Source organism: Dryas octopetala, chromosome 6, assembly GCF_963921425.1.
Source record: "Dryas octopetala chromosome 6, drDryOcto1.1, whole genome shotgun sequence".
NCBI classification, from domain to species: domain Eukaryota; kingdom Viridiplantae; phylum Streptophyta; class Magnoliopsida; order Rosales; family Rosaceae; genus Dryas; species Dryas octopetala.
This window is the reverse complement of record NC_141371.1, coordinates 20,026,872-20,043,583: the sequence shown is the minus strand read 5'-3', so window position 1 is coordinate 20,043,583 and position 16,712 is coordinate 20,026,872. Positions and strand designations below refer to the sequence as shown.

General features: G+C 36.1%; 1 protein-coding gene across 1 annotated transcript; it reads right to left on the bottom strand.

Moving 5' to 3' along the window:
- Positions 1 to 11,093: 11,093 nt before the first annotated feature.
- LOC147283124 (uncharacterized) lies at positions 11,094 to 13,661 on the bottom strand. The gene is made up of 3 exons (XM_086248363.1): positions 13,459 to 13,661; positions 12,511 to 13,367; positions 11,094 to 11,932 (listed from the first exon to the last, which is right to left on the bottom strand). Exons 1-3 carry the CDS (start codon positions 13,659 to 13,661, stop codon positions 11,094 to 11,096), a joined length of 1,899 nt encoding a protein of 632 aa, XP_086104489.1.
- Positions 13,662 to 16,712: the final 3,051 nt, after the last annotated feature.

Below are 16,712 nucleotides of genomic sequence, written 5' to 3'. Positions count from 1 at the left end.
CTTATTGCAGCCTCACTTTTTCTAAACCCATCCCCTACGGCAGGGTAGACAAATTTCTTGACAATGTTATAGGTTCATCAAGAGAAAAGACAAATAAATAAGAGCATCACTTTTTCTATGTCCATCTCCATCAATGGCAGACAAAGTTCTTAATTTCTGAGTCAAAGTTCTTATCTTATCACAATACAACTTGGGGTCACTGATACTGATAGTAAAATAGTACAATTTTCTGTTGAAAGGTAAATTTAAATTCTGTTTCCAGTTTTGCTTGGAAGTGCCACTTGTTGTGTTTGGACGATCTTGCCAAGAAGCTTGCCATCAGCTAGCTTCTTAAGGTGCTCAGAATCTTGGGTTCGCCTAAAGAGTATTATAACAATGATTGTCACAAACAGCCCTGTCATGCATATAAGATAATTCAAGTAGGAAAAGATTTACAATTCTAATTAAAATTAAGATGATGTTTAATGCAGACTAATGCTAGATGAATACATTTTTGGTCCGAATTATCAAACCACTTGTTACACCATTGACTAGTTGGTAATCGACACAACACTAATTATCATATCGATCAGTCTTATCACATAATGTGGTTCATTAACGTAGTCTAAAAATATGGTCCTATATAGATGCATAATTCAAAGAAATAAGAAGGGAAAGTGCTTGAAGTGATGGAGGTTTGGAACCCAACCTTTGAGTCTCTCTCTCTCTCTCTCTCTCTCTCTCTCTCTCTCTCTCTCCCCTTCCCTCCCAACTTATTTAGAGAAAACACCCAGATCTGGGTTTTCGAATTTTTTTGTTTGTTTTCAGATTTGGGTTGGGAGAGGACGGGAGATAGATAGATAGAGAGAAGAGATGATGGGTCGTTGGCCGGTGAGGGAGGTCGCTCTCCATGGCTGCTGCAGGAAGAAGGTGGAGGAGGGTTTGGCTGCTACAAGAAGGTCTAGCAACCTGTCGAAGTTGACACATGGTGGACTGTGGTGACATTTTCATATATAAAGGGGTATTTTGGTCTGAAAAAATGTAAAAGTCATTATTGTTAGTTTTGGGGCTAAGGGGTCAAAAAAGTTGAGGTATTTAAAAGGGTTATTGAATAAAATTTCTCATAATTCAAGCAGTAAAAGATATACAATTCTAATAAGAATTAACATAATATATAATACAGAGTAATGCTATAGGACAACCAGTTTTAGTCCACATTAACGAACCATTTGTTATGTATCCATACCGTCATACTCGGTTTTATTGGTCTATGCCTCTCTTGTTGTGTTTGTATATTGGGAGTTCATGTTGCTCTAACACTAATTTTTTTTATTGCCGATCTAAAATTAATTCAAAATTACATATTATCTCCAATTCATTTACAATTATAATCATTTTTCTTTTACATCAAAGGGATCAAATTTTATACATATATTAATCTAAAGTCATGACTCTGGTCAATCTCACCTATAATACTGTTTGAAATGATTGTATCAGGGTCTTGAGTTTGAGGCCTCCTGATATAATTAGTTGTGTTTTTGTTTTATTGGATTCCGCCCCAAACTCACCAAGTATAAAAGAGAAATATCATTTCATCCACTCAAGTATGAATAAATCTTTAAATCAGAAAATTTGAAAAAAATAGTCATTTTGTATCATTTAAAGACTTTTAGTCCTTTTGTTACAGTATTAAAAACGGGTTAGAATGAAATATCCAATTTCTCCACACACACAAGAATGAAATATCCAATTTATCCATTAGTGTTAAAATCTTTTAGATCCAATTTAATTGAATATTTCTGTAAAGCGGGTTAGATACATAACTGACAATTGTAATCTTCTTCCTTTCTTTCCTTTCCTCTTAAATTTGTATTTGTTATTACCTCTATTTATTTGCAAACTTTTTCCTAACTGTATGTCCAATTGCAAATGTTGAGCTAGTGAATGTGACCGGTGAAGTTATCGCAGACAAGTCCAGTCCAATTGCAACAGTCTCCTTCTCCAACCCATGATGAAAGTAGAATTGCAGAATCATTAAGAACTTGTTTGACCATGAGAAGTGCTTGCTTTTCAGTTTCTTTGCAAGGCACACCCAGATTTCTATTGCATAAGCCAATATTAATGACATGCTCACTAATCCGTAATCGAAATCCAATTCCTCCAAAATAAGGAGTGAGATTCCAATTATGGATGGCTCATGTGTTTACTAATCATATGGGAATAAAAACACAATTGGGGCCCACATGATATCAGAAATTCAATTCCTTATTTTGGAGGAATTGGATTCTTGGGTGGGGGATAGTATTCTCATTCCTAATTTTGGACGAATTCAATTCCTTATTTTTTTTTTCCCATTATATCCTCACATTAGTAAACATGCCATAAAAGTAATGATTGCAATAGTTTAAATTGTATAAAGAAGGTGATGTGTATGAGCAATGAACCATATATCAAGAGCAGTGCTAGCCTATATGTACTAGGGAGGGCCCTATATATTATTGCAGCCCCACTTTTTCTAAATCCATCCTCTACGGCAGGTCTGAAAAATTTCTTGACTAGCTAGAATAGTAACAAAAATAAGAGTATCACTTTTTCTAAGTCCACCTCCATATATCATTGTCTGGAAAAGTCCTTGACAAGGTTAAAGTTTGGTGGAGAGCAAGAGAAAAATACACAACACATTAAATACAGGGTGACTTTTATCATATCACAACACAACATGTTCAATCAAGTGGCTGTGGGACTGGGGCCAGAAAGAAAATTTGAGTGGAAAATTTGGGGTCAATGATACAGATAGTCAAGTAGTACAATTTTCTATTTGCAAGGAAAATTTAAGTTTTCTTTGCAGTTTGCTTGGAAGTGCCACTTGTTGCATTTGGATAGTCTTGCCAAGAGCCATTGCTTATTGCAGCCTCACTTTTTCTAAACCCATCCTCTACGGCAGGGCAGACAAATTTCTTGACAATGTTGTAGGTTCGTCAAGCTAGAGAAATGACAAATAAATAAGAGCATCACTTTTTCTATGTCCATCTCCATCAATGGCAGACAAAGTTCTTAATTTCTGAGTTAAAGCTTCGTCAAGAGTAAGAAAAAAGAACATAACACATTTAATGCAGGGTGACTTATTTTATCACAATACAACTTGGGGTCACTGATAGTACTGATAGTAAAATAGTACAATTTTCTGTTGAAAGGTAAACTAAAATTCTATCTGTTTCCAGTTTTGCTTGGCAGTGCCACTTGTTGCATTTGGACGATGATGTCAAGAAGCTTGCCATCAGCTAGCTTCTTAAGGTGCTCAGAATCCTGGGTTCGCCTAAAGAGTATTATAACAATGATTGTCACAAACAGCCCTGTCATGCATATAAGATAATTCAAGCAGTAAAAGATTTACAATTCTAATTAAAAGTAAGATGATGTTTAATGCAGACTAATGCTAGATGAATACATTTTTGGTCCAAATTATCGAACCACTTGTTACACCATTGACTTTGGTAATCAAGACAACACTAATTATCATATCGATCAGTCTTATCACATAATGTGGTTCACTAACGTAGTCTAAAAATTTGGTCCTATATAGATGCATAATTCAAAGAAATAAGAAGGGAAAGTGCTTGAAGTGATGGAGGTTTGGAACCCAACCTTTGAAAAAAGTAAGATCCCATGTGGACAAAAAAAATAATAAAAAATTATTTGTAAACTAAACAAAAAAAAATGACAAAAAAATTCAATTAAACAAAAAATTAAACAAACACATTAACAAAAAAAAAAGACCCAAAATCCCTCGCCCTGCCACCCGCAACCAATGTAGCCACCACCATCCTACCTCATACCCTCCCCACCAGCCAACCCCAACCACAATACCTTCGGCGACCCCTCCTCCCATCTCTCTCTCTCTCTCTCTCTCTCTCTCATTCTCTGCAAATTCCCCAAAACCAAAACCATAACCTCAATCACCCACGAAGCTCTCCCCTCCCTCATCCGCGCCTCCACCATATGCTCCTCCATCTTCTCTGCCACCCAAACTCATTCCCTTCACGCGCCGGCTACCCTTCTCTCTTTCTGTCTCTCTCTACCTGGTTTCAAATTTCCTGCATAAAAGCTCACGGTGGCTTTAATGGCTTCCAGCATAAAGTGAGAGAGAGAGAGAGAGAGAGAGAGAGAGAGAGAGAGAGAGAAAAAAAAGAGATGGGGGTAGTGAAGTGGGTTTGGGGTTGGGGTCGGGGTTGGGGTTGGGTTAGGGTGGGGATGGAGGCTCGGGGTAGGGGGTTTGCTCCTCCCCCCCCCCCCCCTTTTATTTTTTTTATAGTCCGTAATTTATACCACCCAATTATAGCAAATAATTTGTTGCCGCACCCAGCCATTACCCAATAAACCAGCCGCACCCTAAACACAGCCTACCAATAGTTTAGGCTTCATAATTACTAGAATTTACATCTATGCCATTAACCAAGCCCATAGCCCACAGAAACCGCAACCAATCTCATAGAAACTGCAACCAAGCCCACAGCCCAAAGAACCGTTGGAAGCCCACAAATTGCCAGAAGCCCACAAACAAACCGCATCCAAGCAAGTCCACAGGACAGCTGGAAGCTCAACCCCCGCCAGCAACCCAGCCCACCCCAAACCCACAAGCCCACCCCATTACAAACACGTAGCACACAAAATATCCCACGATCTCCATCACGAAAACAGTTTCAGACCCTCTCTCCCACGAACAGTTTCAGAACCCAGTTCAATTTTCCCCACTCCCCCCTCCAAGATTTCTCCTTCCATTAGAAAACATTTTCGGACCGACTCCCCCCCCCCCCCCCCCCCGCCCACAAAAACAGTTTCAGAACCCATCCCCCTTCAACTTTCCCACTTCCCCTCCAAGATTTCTCATTCCATCACTGAAAGAGTTTCAGACCCACTGCCCCCCACGAAAACAGTTTCAGAACCCATCCCCCTTCAACCTTCCCCACTTCTCCCCACCATGATTTCTCATTCCATTGCGAAAACATTTTCAGAATCCACTCCCTCTGAACTTCCCCCAACTCCCCCCCCCCCACGATTTCTGATTCCATCACGAAACCAGTTTCAGAACCCACTCCCCCCTTCGAAAACAGTTTCAGAACCCACTCACTCTTCAACTTCTGCCACTCACCCCCCACGATTTCTCATTCCGAAATCTACTCCCTCTCCTACAAACCAACACATATATTAGCTGAAGAAACCAAAATCGACAACAAACATAAAGAATTTTTGCAGAAAAGGTAAGTGTACATAATTTTCTTCTCGGTATTCTGGAACATAAAAATTTGTGGGTATTCTGGGTAAGTGTACTAATGTAACTATATTTGAATTGAATTTGTGTTTCTTATGCAAATTGAGACTTAAAATTTGCAGGGTTCTAAAACTGTGACTACTTTCAGCAAGGTCACTAGTATTTTCTAATAACTGTGACTACTTTCAAATTGCAGGGTTTAAAAAATGGCAAAGGGGAAGCAAGCAACAAAAAAAAACAAAGCACCGAAACATAAGGTAAAACGACAAAAAACAATTGCAACTCAATTTCTAAATAAGAACAGTTTCACTTAGTGTAGGAGGAAACAGTTTCACTAAGTTGCATAATGTAATATGGTTTCGTCATTTGACTGATGTAGTTTCACCTAGATTATGCAAGTTGCACAAATGTATGTAACTATAACCAAGTCTAGGAGGAAACAGTTTCACTTAGTGTAGGAGGAAACAGTTTCACTTAGTGTAGGAGGAAACAGTTTCACTAAGTTGCATAATCTAATATGGTTTCATCATTTGACTGAGCTAATTTCAAGCACATAATTGTTCTTGATATAAATTCACTTGCTATAAATTCACTATAATTATCCATTTACACATAAACAGTTTCACTATAATTATCCATTTGCACATGTTTACTTTACTTTACTATAAATGCAATGTAACTGAATATGGGACTAGGAAATGTACCTTGACATGTTTCTTATGTTTGAGTATACCTTGACAAGTTTCAATTCATAGCATATCGTAATAAGTGTAACTGTTTAAACTTTTATAGAGTCAGAAAAAATCACCAGCGAAGGATGCTAAAAGGAATCCAGGTATACAATATCGATCTAACCTGGTGAGCTTTTTGAATATCCTCCAAAGCATCAAGCCTAGTCTACAACAGAAGCATCTGGACAAGTTAAAACAGACTCCTTTTTGGACTTTTTTCGATGCCTGCAACAGAGGATTAATAACAAAGAAAGAGCACAGGAAATCAGACCAACAGATCCACCAAATCCTCAGCTTGTATGACACAAGGACACACAAATTCAAAATTGGGGGAAGATCTGAAGCAATTGAAGTTGAAGATGTTGCAAAGATGTTTGGGTTGCCAAGTCATGGAAAGGAAGTACAAATCGACAACTATGGCTGCACAAGATCTGATTCAAGTTTTGTAAAGAGATGTTTCAGTGAAGACATAAGAGTGACCAAAAAAGAAGCTGAAAATGCACTTACAAAAGCCCTTCAAGAAGACAGAACGGATGATGTGGTGAGGCTGATTGTTATCTTGATGTTAACTATCATCTTCTTTGCAAATTCGGGGTACACACTTGCATGGAATTTAATCTCCTCAATAGAAAACATCAAGAAAATGAAATCGTTTGCATGGGCAAGAGCCATAAGAGATTTCTTGAGAAATAATTTGAGGAATAGTCCACAGGGCAGTTCTGTCAGTGGATGTGTTATAATGATTTTGGTACGTAATTACATTTTTCAGTTTTTTATTAACATTATTTTACAATATGTTGATATGATTGTAACTATATCTTTATTTATTGTATCTTCACAGTATTGGTTTTGTGAGAAAACTAGAGCTATAAAACCAATAGAAGGAAGAGAAAACATGAGTCCAACAATTGTAAAGTGGGACTTGTTGAAATTGATTGCAGCTTTGAGAAAGACAAAACTTGCAGATATAAAGGTAAAAATTTCTATTCTAATTAAGCTGTAATTGTATTATTAATATACTGAAATTGTTTTCTCAATGATACTAACACTAATGTAAATGTGCAGTTTGCAGAAGAAGATGTTGACAGTAGTAATGAGGATGATGAAAGTGGTAATGAGGATGATGATGATTTTGAAGAAGACATGTCATTAGTACAAATGGTAAGTGAAAAAAACATTATCTATACTGAATCTGAAATTATTGTATTGTAACTATTATTGCAATACCTTATATTGCAACTGTGCAGATGGCAAGAAAGAACGTAAGGATCAGGCAAAGAAATACAAACCAAGAGGGTCCAAAAAAGAAACACAAAGGACTGGATGAGGCTGCAGAGAAAGATGAGGGAAAAAGCGATGGTGAGGAAGGAAGTGACGATGAGGAAGAACAGCAGGGTGGACACACTGAAACTGAATCTGACGAGGAGGATGAGGGAAAAAGCAATGATGAGGAAGGAAGTGAGGATGAGGAAGAAGAGCAAGGTGGAAACACAAAAACTGAATCTGATGAGGAGGTTGAGGAAAAAAGCGATGGTGAGGAAGGAAGTGAGGATGAGGAAGAAGACCAAGGTGGAAACACTGAAACTGAATCTGATGAGGAAGAACAAGTGGATGACACTGCAAAGGGGAAAAATGACAACAAAAAACAAGAGGAAAAGAAAGATGAGGATGAACCTGTAGAAGAAGAAGATGAAAATGAAGAAGAAGGGAATGAGTCTGACAGCAGTGCAACTGAAACTGAATCTGATGCTGCAACTGAAAATGAAGATGTCGAAGGTGGAGACCAGACAAGCGGCAATGATGTTTTTCGAGACATTGTTGGCTCATTGGAAGATCATTATTTGAGAGAAAGGGAAGAAAATTATAGGCAAATTAAAGTTCCACATGGAGTCGAATATCAAAGACTATCGACTCAAGAAATGCTGGTAGAAGAAATGACTGAGAATGAGGAGCTTACACGAGAAAGGAATGATCTAAAACATCAATTCAACATGCTGAAAGAGGAAGCTGACAAACTTTGTGAACAATTACAGGAAAAAAAGAGAGAAAATGAAGAACTGAAGCACATGTTGCAAATTGAAAAACAACAAAGTTCTGAAGTTGAATTTCAGATGCACATGTTGCATGCTACAAATGCATCTCTAAATGAACATGTAAATGAATTGAATGAACAAGTGAAGGGAATGAGTAATGACCTTTTGGCAATAGCGACTGAGAACTGCAGCCTAGAGCTTCAGATCAAGAACCTAGAAGACATCCAAAGTGAAATAATCCACATCAAGAACGAACTCATCAAAGGGGTAGAGTTCTTGAAGGAAAAGAATACTCCTGAAACTCCCTGCCAGGCATTAAAGATATCAAATAAGCATTTCATCCAAAACCTGTCAGCAATATTACGGATGAAACAAAGAAAGAGGAAGAAGTTGGAGTACCCTGAATTCGATTATGACTGTGGAAAGAAAAAGACAAGGACCACCATCAAAACTGCCGAAGTTGCAATGCCAATTTCACAAGTGGGTCCTGATGAAGTGAAAACAGATGATGTTGAGGAACTCGACAACACTCAAACCACTGAAACTGTTGAAACCACTGCAACTGTTGATTCAGCAGTAGTAGATCAAAAGAGGAGAAAAATCCCATGGGGCAGATGTGCAGTGTACAAGATGATGGAACCTGAATTGAAAGCACAAATCATATATTATTGGAAAGAAACTGAATTTGAGTAAGTCAAATAAACTCCATCTTTTTACATATGAAGTTTCACTGCAATACTAGACTGAAACTGAATCTTCACACTGCAATTGAATTTATACTGTAACTGAAATTGTTTTCTTTATCAAATAGTGAATTCTTTTGGTGTGGTAAACCTGGATGGACAGTATCACACGAGGATGTGGATCAGTTGATCAAAGAGCATGATATGCCAAATACTGTAAGATAAAAGCATGAAAGTAACACATGCTCAATTTCATTCTTATATACTTCTTATACCTTAAAATACTAATTTCTAACATTGAAATTCATCACAAAACATAGGTTGTCGACTCATATAATCACATATTGCAAGAAGAGCTACAAGAAAGTGGTACATTCATTTTCAGTACTTATGCCTGGGTAAGAACTGAAACTGTATTATTTATTTCTACTATTAATTCTAAATGTGTATATGTATGTTTTATCAAATTAAAATTTATTTTTCTTGAGAACATTAGAGATTTTTGGAAGAGAAAAACGACAATGGCATCGTTGGATTCCTTTTGAAAGAATTGTTGCAACGTACGCTTGCCAAAATATGACAAATTCCTGTTTCCTATGTTATCTACAAAAAAGACCCACTTCACACTACTTATGCTTGACTTGAAGAATAGAAAGTGGACGCATTTCAATTCCCTCAGATCAAGTAATGTGAACGGAAGTGATGTATGCTTTGAAAATGCAAAGTATTTGGTAAGAAACAAACCAAATGTATATTAACATTAAATTACACTAACATATGATTCATTCAGTTACACTAACATATGTTGTCTTAAACATGCAGAAAGATTACGTGGATCAATTCCTCACAGAATCCAAAAAGAATGCTGCACAAGATTTAGCTAAAGGGACAAGGAGGCAGAATCTAGTGAAACAAATAGGTCCAATTTCCCTAAACCAGGCAAATCAACAGAAACTAGATGACTTATATCAAGTGCAACTGAATGAGGATGAGAAAGTAACATTGACTTGGCTGTTGGAACACAACATTGAAATGCCAATTGAAGATGACAACAACTGTCCCCAGCAAAAATCGGGAACGTAAGTATTATTACATATTTTAAAAAGTGCAAATATATATTTCAGAATAAAGGAATGACTGTAACTGTAAGTTTGACTGTAACTGTAACTTGTCTATTGCAGAAATGATTGTGGATTCCTAGTCATGTACTACACAAAGCAAATTCAAAGGGGAGTTCCATTTAAGAACCCTTTCACAAAGACAGATGTGCAGAAATTCAAAATACAAGTCCTGAAGAAGTTCATGGATCATCCACTTAGCTGGTTGAACATATTGGGCAAAAAAGTTAAGAGACCAGAAGCCAACAACAAGTTTGATCATATCATGGTGAAATTCAAACATTGATAAAATGTCGAGACTTTTATATTTATAACTTGTATATAAGTAGTTGGTTTATTTCTGTAATTTTTGGCTAAATTCAAACATTGATCTAATTTCTTTAATTTATAACTTGTATATAAGTAGTTCTTTTATTTCTGTAATTTTTGTAATGTCTAAACAATTTCACTTTAAAAAAAAAAAAACTTCTTGGTCATTAAGTTCTAGTGTAACTGTTAAACAATAACTAAAATTGGACACTAAAAGTAACTGAAACTGTATTTAAATGTTGTCAACTTTGCTTGTAGGACCAAAAAAACTCGCAATAACACCAACGCACTTGTCAACTTTTACAAAACAGTTTCTCTTGAAAAACAATTTCACTTGCAAAACAGTTTTACTTACAAAACAGTTTCACTTACAAAACAGTTTCAGTTTCCATGTTCAAAGAAAGAGGCGTACGTCTTTTCAGTTTCAAGAGAATGAACAGTCTCATTGTTAATAAGCTATCAACTGGAATATAATAATTGTATCATAAGTCAGATAATAACATTCAACTGCAATCATAAACCAAAATCCCTAATAATACAAAATATTCAACTGAAACTATATCAAAACAGTTTCACCTTCGAAAATAATACTAAAAACATGAAAACCAAACAGATTCCATTTGAAAATTCCAAAATCCAAGAATACAGGACTACATAATAAAAATTTCGAGAATCATCAATCTAATTCAATGTAATAATTCCAAGAAATCCTTAAATTCAATTTCATAAACCGAAACTAAACTACAAAAACAAAGAAATCAATTCCTCAAAGGAGCAGTACATGTTTTCTTATTGTGGCCATCAACTTTACCACATCTACCACATTTAATAGATCTTGAACTGGCTCCAATAGACTTATACCTCGTTGATCTTGGTCTTCCAGGAGGCCTCTTTGTAAAAGGAGGAATAACAAAATCAGAAGCATCATAAGCAGATATCTCAATATAAGGAATGAGAAGAATTGCAGCTGCTTAGGAATTCCTATAGTAACCAGATTTAAATTCGTCTTCAATGTAATCATAGACATTTTTACCCTCTCTTTGAATTGCTACAAGAGCATGAGCACAAGGGAACCCTTCAATTTTCCATCTACGACAAGTACAAAAGTTGGAGTTCAAATCAACTAAAACAGAATGTGGACCGAACACTTCATAAACAGAATCATATGATCGGGCAATCTTCCAATGCCTACCCACTTCCATATACTTCCTCAACATCTCATCCATTTTAGGACAAAGAACATTATGCCAACTACTAGCCTCAGTGCTTCTTTTGTCCATAGTTTCCATTATTTGAACTCTAATACCATCAACCATTTCAAATATGGGCAATGAACGAAACTTGAGGATCCAAAAATTAAAAGACTCAGATAAGCCATTTGCCATAACCCCATACCGATTACCTTTAAAAAAAGCACACGCCCAATGTTCAAACGGAATGCTCTCTAAGAATTTCTTAGCATTATCATGCCCTTCTTTTTCCAAATCAGCCAAATGTTTGTAAAAAATCTCAACCGTTGGCGCATATGCACATTTCATGAATAAATTCAGAACACGTTCTCTCAAATATTTACCAACTACTTTCACAGGAAACTTATTTTTCAAATTTCCTACCAAATGAAAATAACAATATGCATGAGGTGAGGAAGGAAAAATACGGTTAACACCTTCTAACAAGCCAGGATTACGATCTGAAATGAATGTAACTGTACGACCTTGGGGTGCCAAAACTTGATACAAATTTTCAAAAAACCAAGTCCAATTGTCTTCAGACTCAGAATCCACAATAGCATAAGCAAGAGGAAATATACCTATAGAAAAATAAATAAAACAAACAAAGAAAAAGCCGAAGTGTAACTAATAAAGCAAAAGAATAAAATATGATAATTTACGAACTGTAACTGAATTTGACTAAGATAAATTACTGGACAGAAGATAAATTTTACTAAGTCAAATAAACTCAATCTTTCTATTTTTTAACTTTCACTGCCATATTAGACTGAAACTGAATTTCCACAGAATTGGTACACTGAAACTGAATTTCCACATCATTGGTACACTGAAACTGAATTACCAAAAAATTCCTACACTGAACTGAATTAATCTCTTTAGAGCCATATATAATTAAGTTAATTAAAAGTTTCAATATTACAAATACCTGGTTTGTCGGCATTTATGTTAGGGTTTAGCTACGGGATTTGGGCGGAGAGCTAAACCCTAACATAATGTCTCCACCAAGCCCATTCTATACCCTAGGAGGAGATTGGATCAAAAATAGGGATTTACCCTTAAAAATCGAGGAAGGAAGCAACGGCAAAAAAAAAAAAAAGAGTTGAAAGGTAAATGAACGAAATCAATAAACAACTGCAACTAAAAAAAGAAGACGTACCTTTATCACCATTCCTTCCATTTGCAGCAAGCAAATGACCCAAATACTTCCCTTTCAAAAAAGTTCCATCAACATGAACCATGGGAAGACACCATCTATATCCTTGAATACATGCAGAATATGAAATGAAAAATCTCAAAAACCGACCACTTGACTCATCCAACTGTAAAACACAATGTGTGCCTGGATTTGAAATCTTCACAGCTTCAACGTACCAAGCTAACTTTTGAAAAGAGGCCTCCTCATCACCATGAACAAGAAGCTTTGCCATCTCTTTACCTTTCCATGCATTTTGATAACTGATATCCAAACCATAGTTCAGTTTCAGTTCCTGCACAATGTCAATAGGTCTCAAAGATGGCTTCAAACGAAGCTCATCTTTCACAATTGATGATACAATTCGTGAACTCATCATCTTACCTTTAGTCTCACGAACAACTCCACGACATGTATGCTGATTATTCATAGTACGAATATAGCAAAATCCATTTGCTCTACATAACACTGCATACACACGCCATTTACAACCATGTGAATTCTTCTCAAAACATTCAGCTATAATCCGATCTTTGTCATTCTTCGCATATACACATTTGAATCCCATCTGAACAGCATATTTCACCAATTTCAAACGAAATTCAGCTACACCGCCCTCAAATTTTTGTCCAACATGATCAATATAACCTTCCCACTCTTTCGATAGATAACTTTTAGTTTCAGCAGTTCCAAAATCACCTAAATACTGATTCGGATCAATCAAACTCTCAAAGTCTTCAGAAGATGAACAACTTGCACCTTTCTTTCTTGTATAAGAGACTTCACTAGCACTTGTATCTTTAGATGATGTACTAGGAGCACTACAAGCAACATACTCAACAAGAACACCATCGTGATATATTCACAAGTATATCAACATATGAAAGTTTAAACAACGGCAAAGAAGCTAACATCAAGTGAACATCCATATCACATTCCAATTTGCAACTTTCAAGATCCGGTAAAGAGTAAGATAACCTAAATTGCCCTGCCTTCAAATGATTGAATCTCTTTATTACTTCACTACAAATCCATTCATAGGTAACACCGGAAAACAATGACAAAAGAACTGACTTACTATCACAAGTAACTCTTGAAATCACACCAACATCCATTAAGCTACATGATAAGAAAACATAAAACAAAAAAATAAGTAAACACTGACTAACAAAATAAATCAATTGAAACTGTTAAAACAGAACAACATAATCAGTATTGCAATTCAATTTCTTAATAAGTTTAGGCAATATCAGTTTCAATTTGTGACTTAAAATAAAACAAACAAAGAAAAAACACAAGTGTAACTGAAACTGAATTTCCACAGAATTGCTACACTGAAACTAAATTTCAATATAATTGCTACAGTGAAACTGAATTTCCACATAATTGCTACACTGAAACTGAATTGCAACAGAATTGGTACACTGAAACTGAATTTCAACAAAATTCCTACAGTGAAACTGAATTGCAACAGAATTGGTACACTGAAACTGAATTTCAACATAATTCCTACAGTGAAACTGAATTGCAACAGAATTGGTACACTGAAACTGAATTTCAACATAATTCCTACAGTGAAACTGAATTTCAACATAATTGGTACACTGAAACTGAATTATTCTCTTTAAGGTTTTGAAACAGAATTGGTACTCCCAGAACTTGTTACTAAATCACTCAAACAAATTGTAACTAAATCACACACAGAAATTGTAAATCAATTGAAATTTATCCTAAATTCAACATAATCAACACACAAATTTATCCTAAATTCAACATAATCAACACACAAATTTAAAATCACTTAGTCAATTGAAACTCAATTTTCAAGAACTCACAGTAATCAAATTTGGTCTACTAAGCTCCGATGAAAACCTCCCGATCACAATCTGAAGAATCCGATAACAAGCTCGCGCAGGTTCAATTACTCCAAAATCCGATGAAGACCTCCCCCGAGAACAGAAAACACCCCGACGAATCCGATCCCAAGCTCACGAATATTCAATTCCTCACGAAGAGAATCGCATTTGAAGATGAAGAACTCACGATGAAGATTCAAGCTCACGATGATGAAGATTCAAGCTCAATGAAGATTCAAGCTCACGATGAACATCGCAAGCGCAAGAACAGGGCTAACTAAAAAAACGGTACGGTAATTAAACCTGTTGATGTAGGAAAACAAAACAGGGGTAAAACTGGAATATTTAAAAAATATGGGTCAAACTATTAGTTGACTAGGGGGTTTTGGGAGAGATTAAATGTCCAATAGGGGGTTGGGAAATAGTTTTATTAAGAGTGGAGGTTTATAAATAACCATGTTCAAACTTGGGGGTTTTAAATAGTTAACATTTTTTTTTATTCTTTTAGTTTTTTTAAATTTTTTATTGCTTTGTTTTTTTTTTTCCTTCTTTCTGATGTGGCACCCATTTGCAAGTTGTCAGTCCCACTCACCTCTTTAGTCTAATAAATTACCAAAATAGCCATCCACATAGGCGCAACATCAGCTTTTTTAACGGACTAATGGATGGAGTTGACGAAATGAGTCATTTGTAAAGTTCAAGAAGCAAAGTGAGAAAAATTACGTTAAAGGAGCAAAGTGAGAAAAAAAGTTAGTTTCAAGAGGCAAATTAGCGAATAAGCCTTTTGTTAATTGGTGAACGTGCTTGAAATATTTTGTCCCCGTTTGAAATAGTCCCTATAGTTCATGGGATGATTTTGTAATTGAGCTTTTTTTTTTTTTGTTAATTACTAATTCATTTACCAAAAATAAACAAACGATTACATTTTTTTTTGGTCAATAATACTAATGGCCAGTAGCAAGAAACTTTCAATGATAAAAAGTAAAGTATAAACCTGGATAGCTCTTTTTATCAAATGTTAAAACTACTAATAAATCTTTGAATACAAGCGAGAGCACATCCAAGATCAAATAAAAATAGTGGATACGATACAAAATTAGACTATGGAAAATACTCAAGAAGATGGTACAAACAAGCCTTTTCCCCAACTACTAGGACAACTAAGCTGCTGATAGATGCAAAAATGCTTAAATTAATATGATAAAGAATCTAGACCAGCTCTCATTGCACCTTTGCTACTCAAGTAGAATCCACAGTTTCCGAAGATCCAGAGGTGAGAACTACATTTTCTATTTTTGTTCTCATCCCTGTTCTCCCACTTCTTGTAAAGCCTCTCAAGAACCTGCTTGGCCTCACATTGGGGAAAGTTCGCAAATCATAGTAGTGGGGTGCTATATATATAAGAAACAATTATTCTATACTACATCTTTGCTATGATTTTTAACTTCTAATACCATAATTATTAATATATAACAATTAGGTTAGTTTTATTAACAGTCAGGTTAGTTTGACTGCATGTCATTTCGTTGACTCTAGCTGAGTGGGCTACTTGCCTGGTGGGTTTAAAGTGTGCACCAATTAATTTTATTTAACAACAAGGTAAGTTGCAACTAGCTGGCTTATTTTGAAATCTGGTCAATTGCCATTTTATTCCTTTTTTGTCTCTCTCTCTTTCTTCTCTCATCACTTTCCTCTTCTCTCTTTCCCCCTGCTATGTCTCTTTTCTCTTTCCTCTTCATCATTTTCTTATTCTTCTTCTTCACAGAGCAAGCACCTTCAGGACGAACACCACCACCACGAGCAGTGCTGTCGTCAATGGCCTTGAAAATCTCAACGTCGACCAGGAAGCAATGGATCTGCTCCGATCAAAGCCTTATGGATCTTCTCTGATCACTTCGGCTTCTCCTCTGGTCTGTCCACGTTGACATGCTTCCCCAGTTTGATCGAAGCATTCTGGAGCTTCAGCGCATTCAAGGCCTCAATGGCGGCGTCAATTTTCAACTTGACCGCGTGGGCGGCTTTGAGAGCCCAAACCTAGTTGCCTTGGCTCTCCACCTCGGAGAGCTTATGGGCAAGGGATTTGCAGTTGAATGGAGGATTGGGCATGATCACAGCTCGTTCTTAATTTCTTATCAGTAGCAGGTTCTTGATTTTTGGAACTACAAATGAATTAAAACTGTTGTTTATTGGAGTTGCAGACTTGCAGTTGCAGTTACTAACGGCAAGTGAAACTGCAGTTTAAGAGTTGCAGACTTGCAATTACAGTTACTAATTGCAAATGAAACTGTAGTTTATTGGAGTTGCAAACTT

Excerpts from the sequence above, each read along its gene's own strand:
- LOC147283124 (XM_086248363.1), bottom strand. The coding sequence starts at position 13,661 with ATGGATGTTGGTGTGATTTCAAGAGTTACTTGTGATAGTAAGTCAGTT. Across the intron at positions 13,368-13,458 it reads GATATGGATGTTCACTTGAT|TGCTCCTAGTACATCATCTA; the intron begins GTTAGCTTCTTT and ends TGTTGCTTGTAG. Across the intron at positions 11,933-12,510 it reads TGGAAGGAATGGTGATAAAG|GTATATTTCCTCTTGCTTAT; the intron begins GTACGTCTTCTT and ends ATTTTTCTATAG.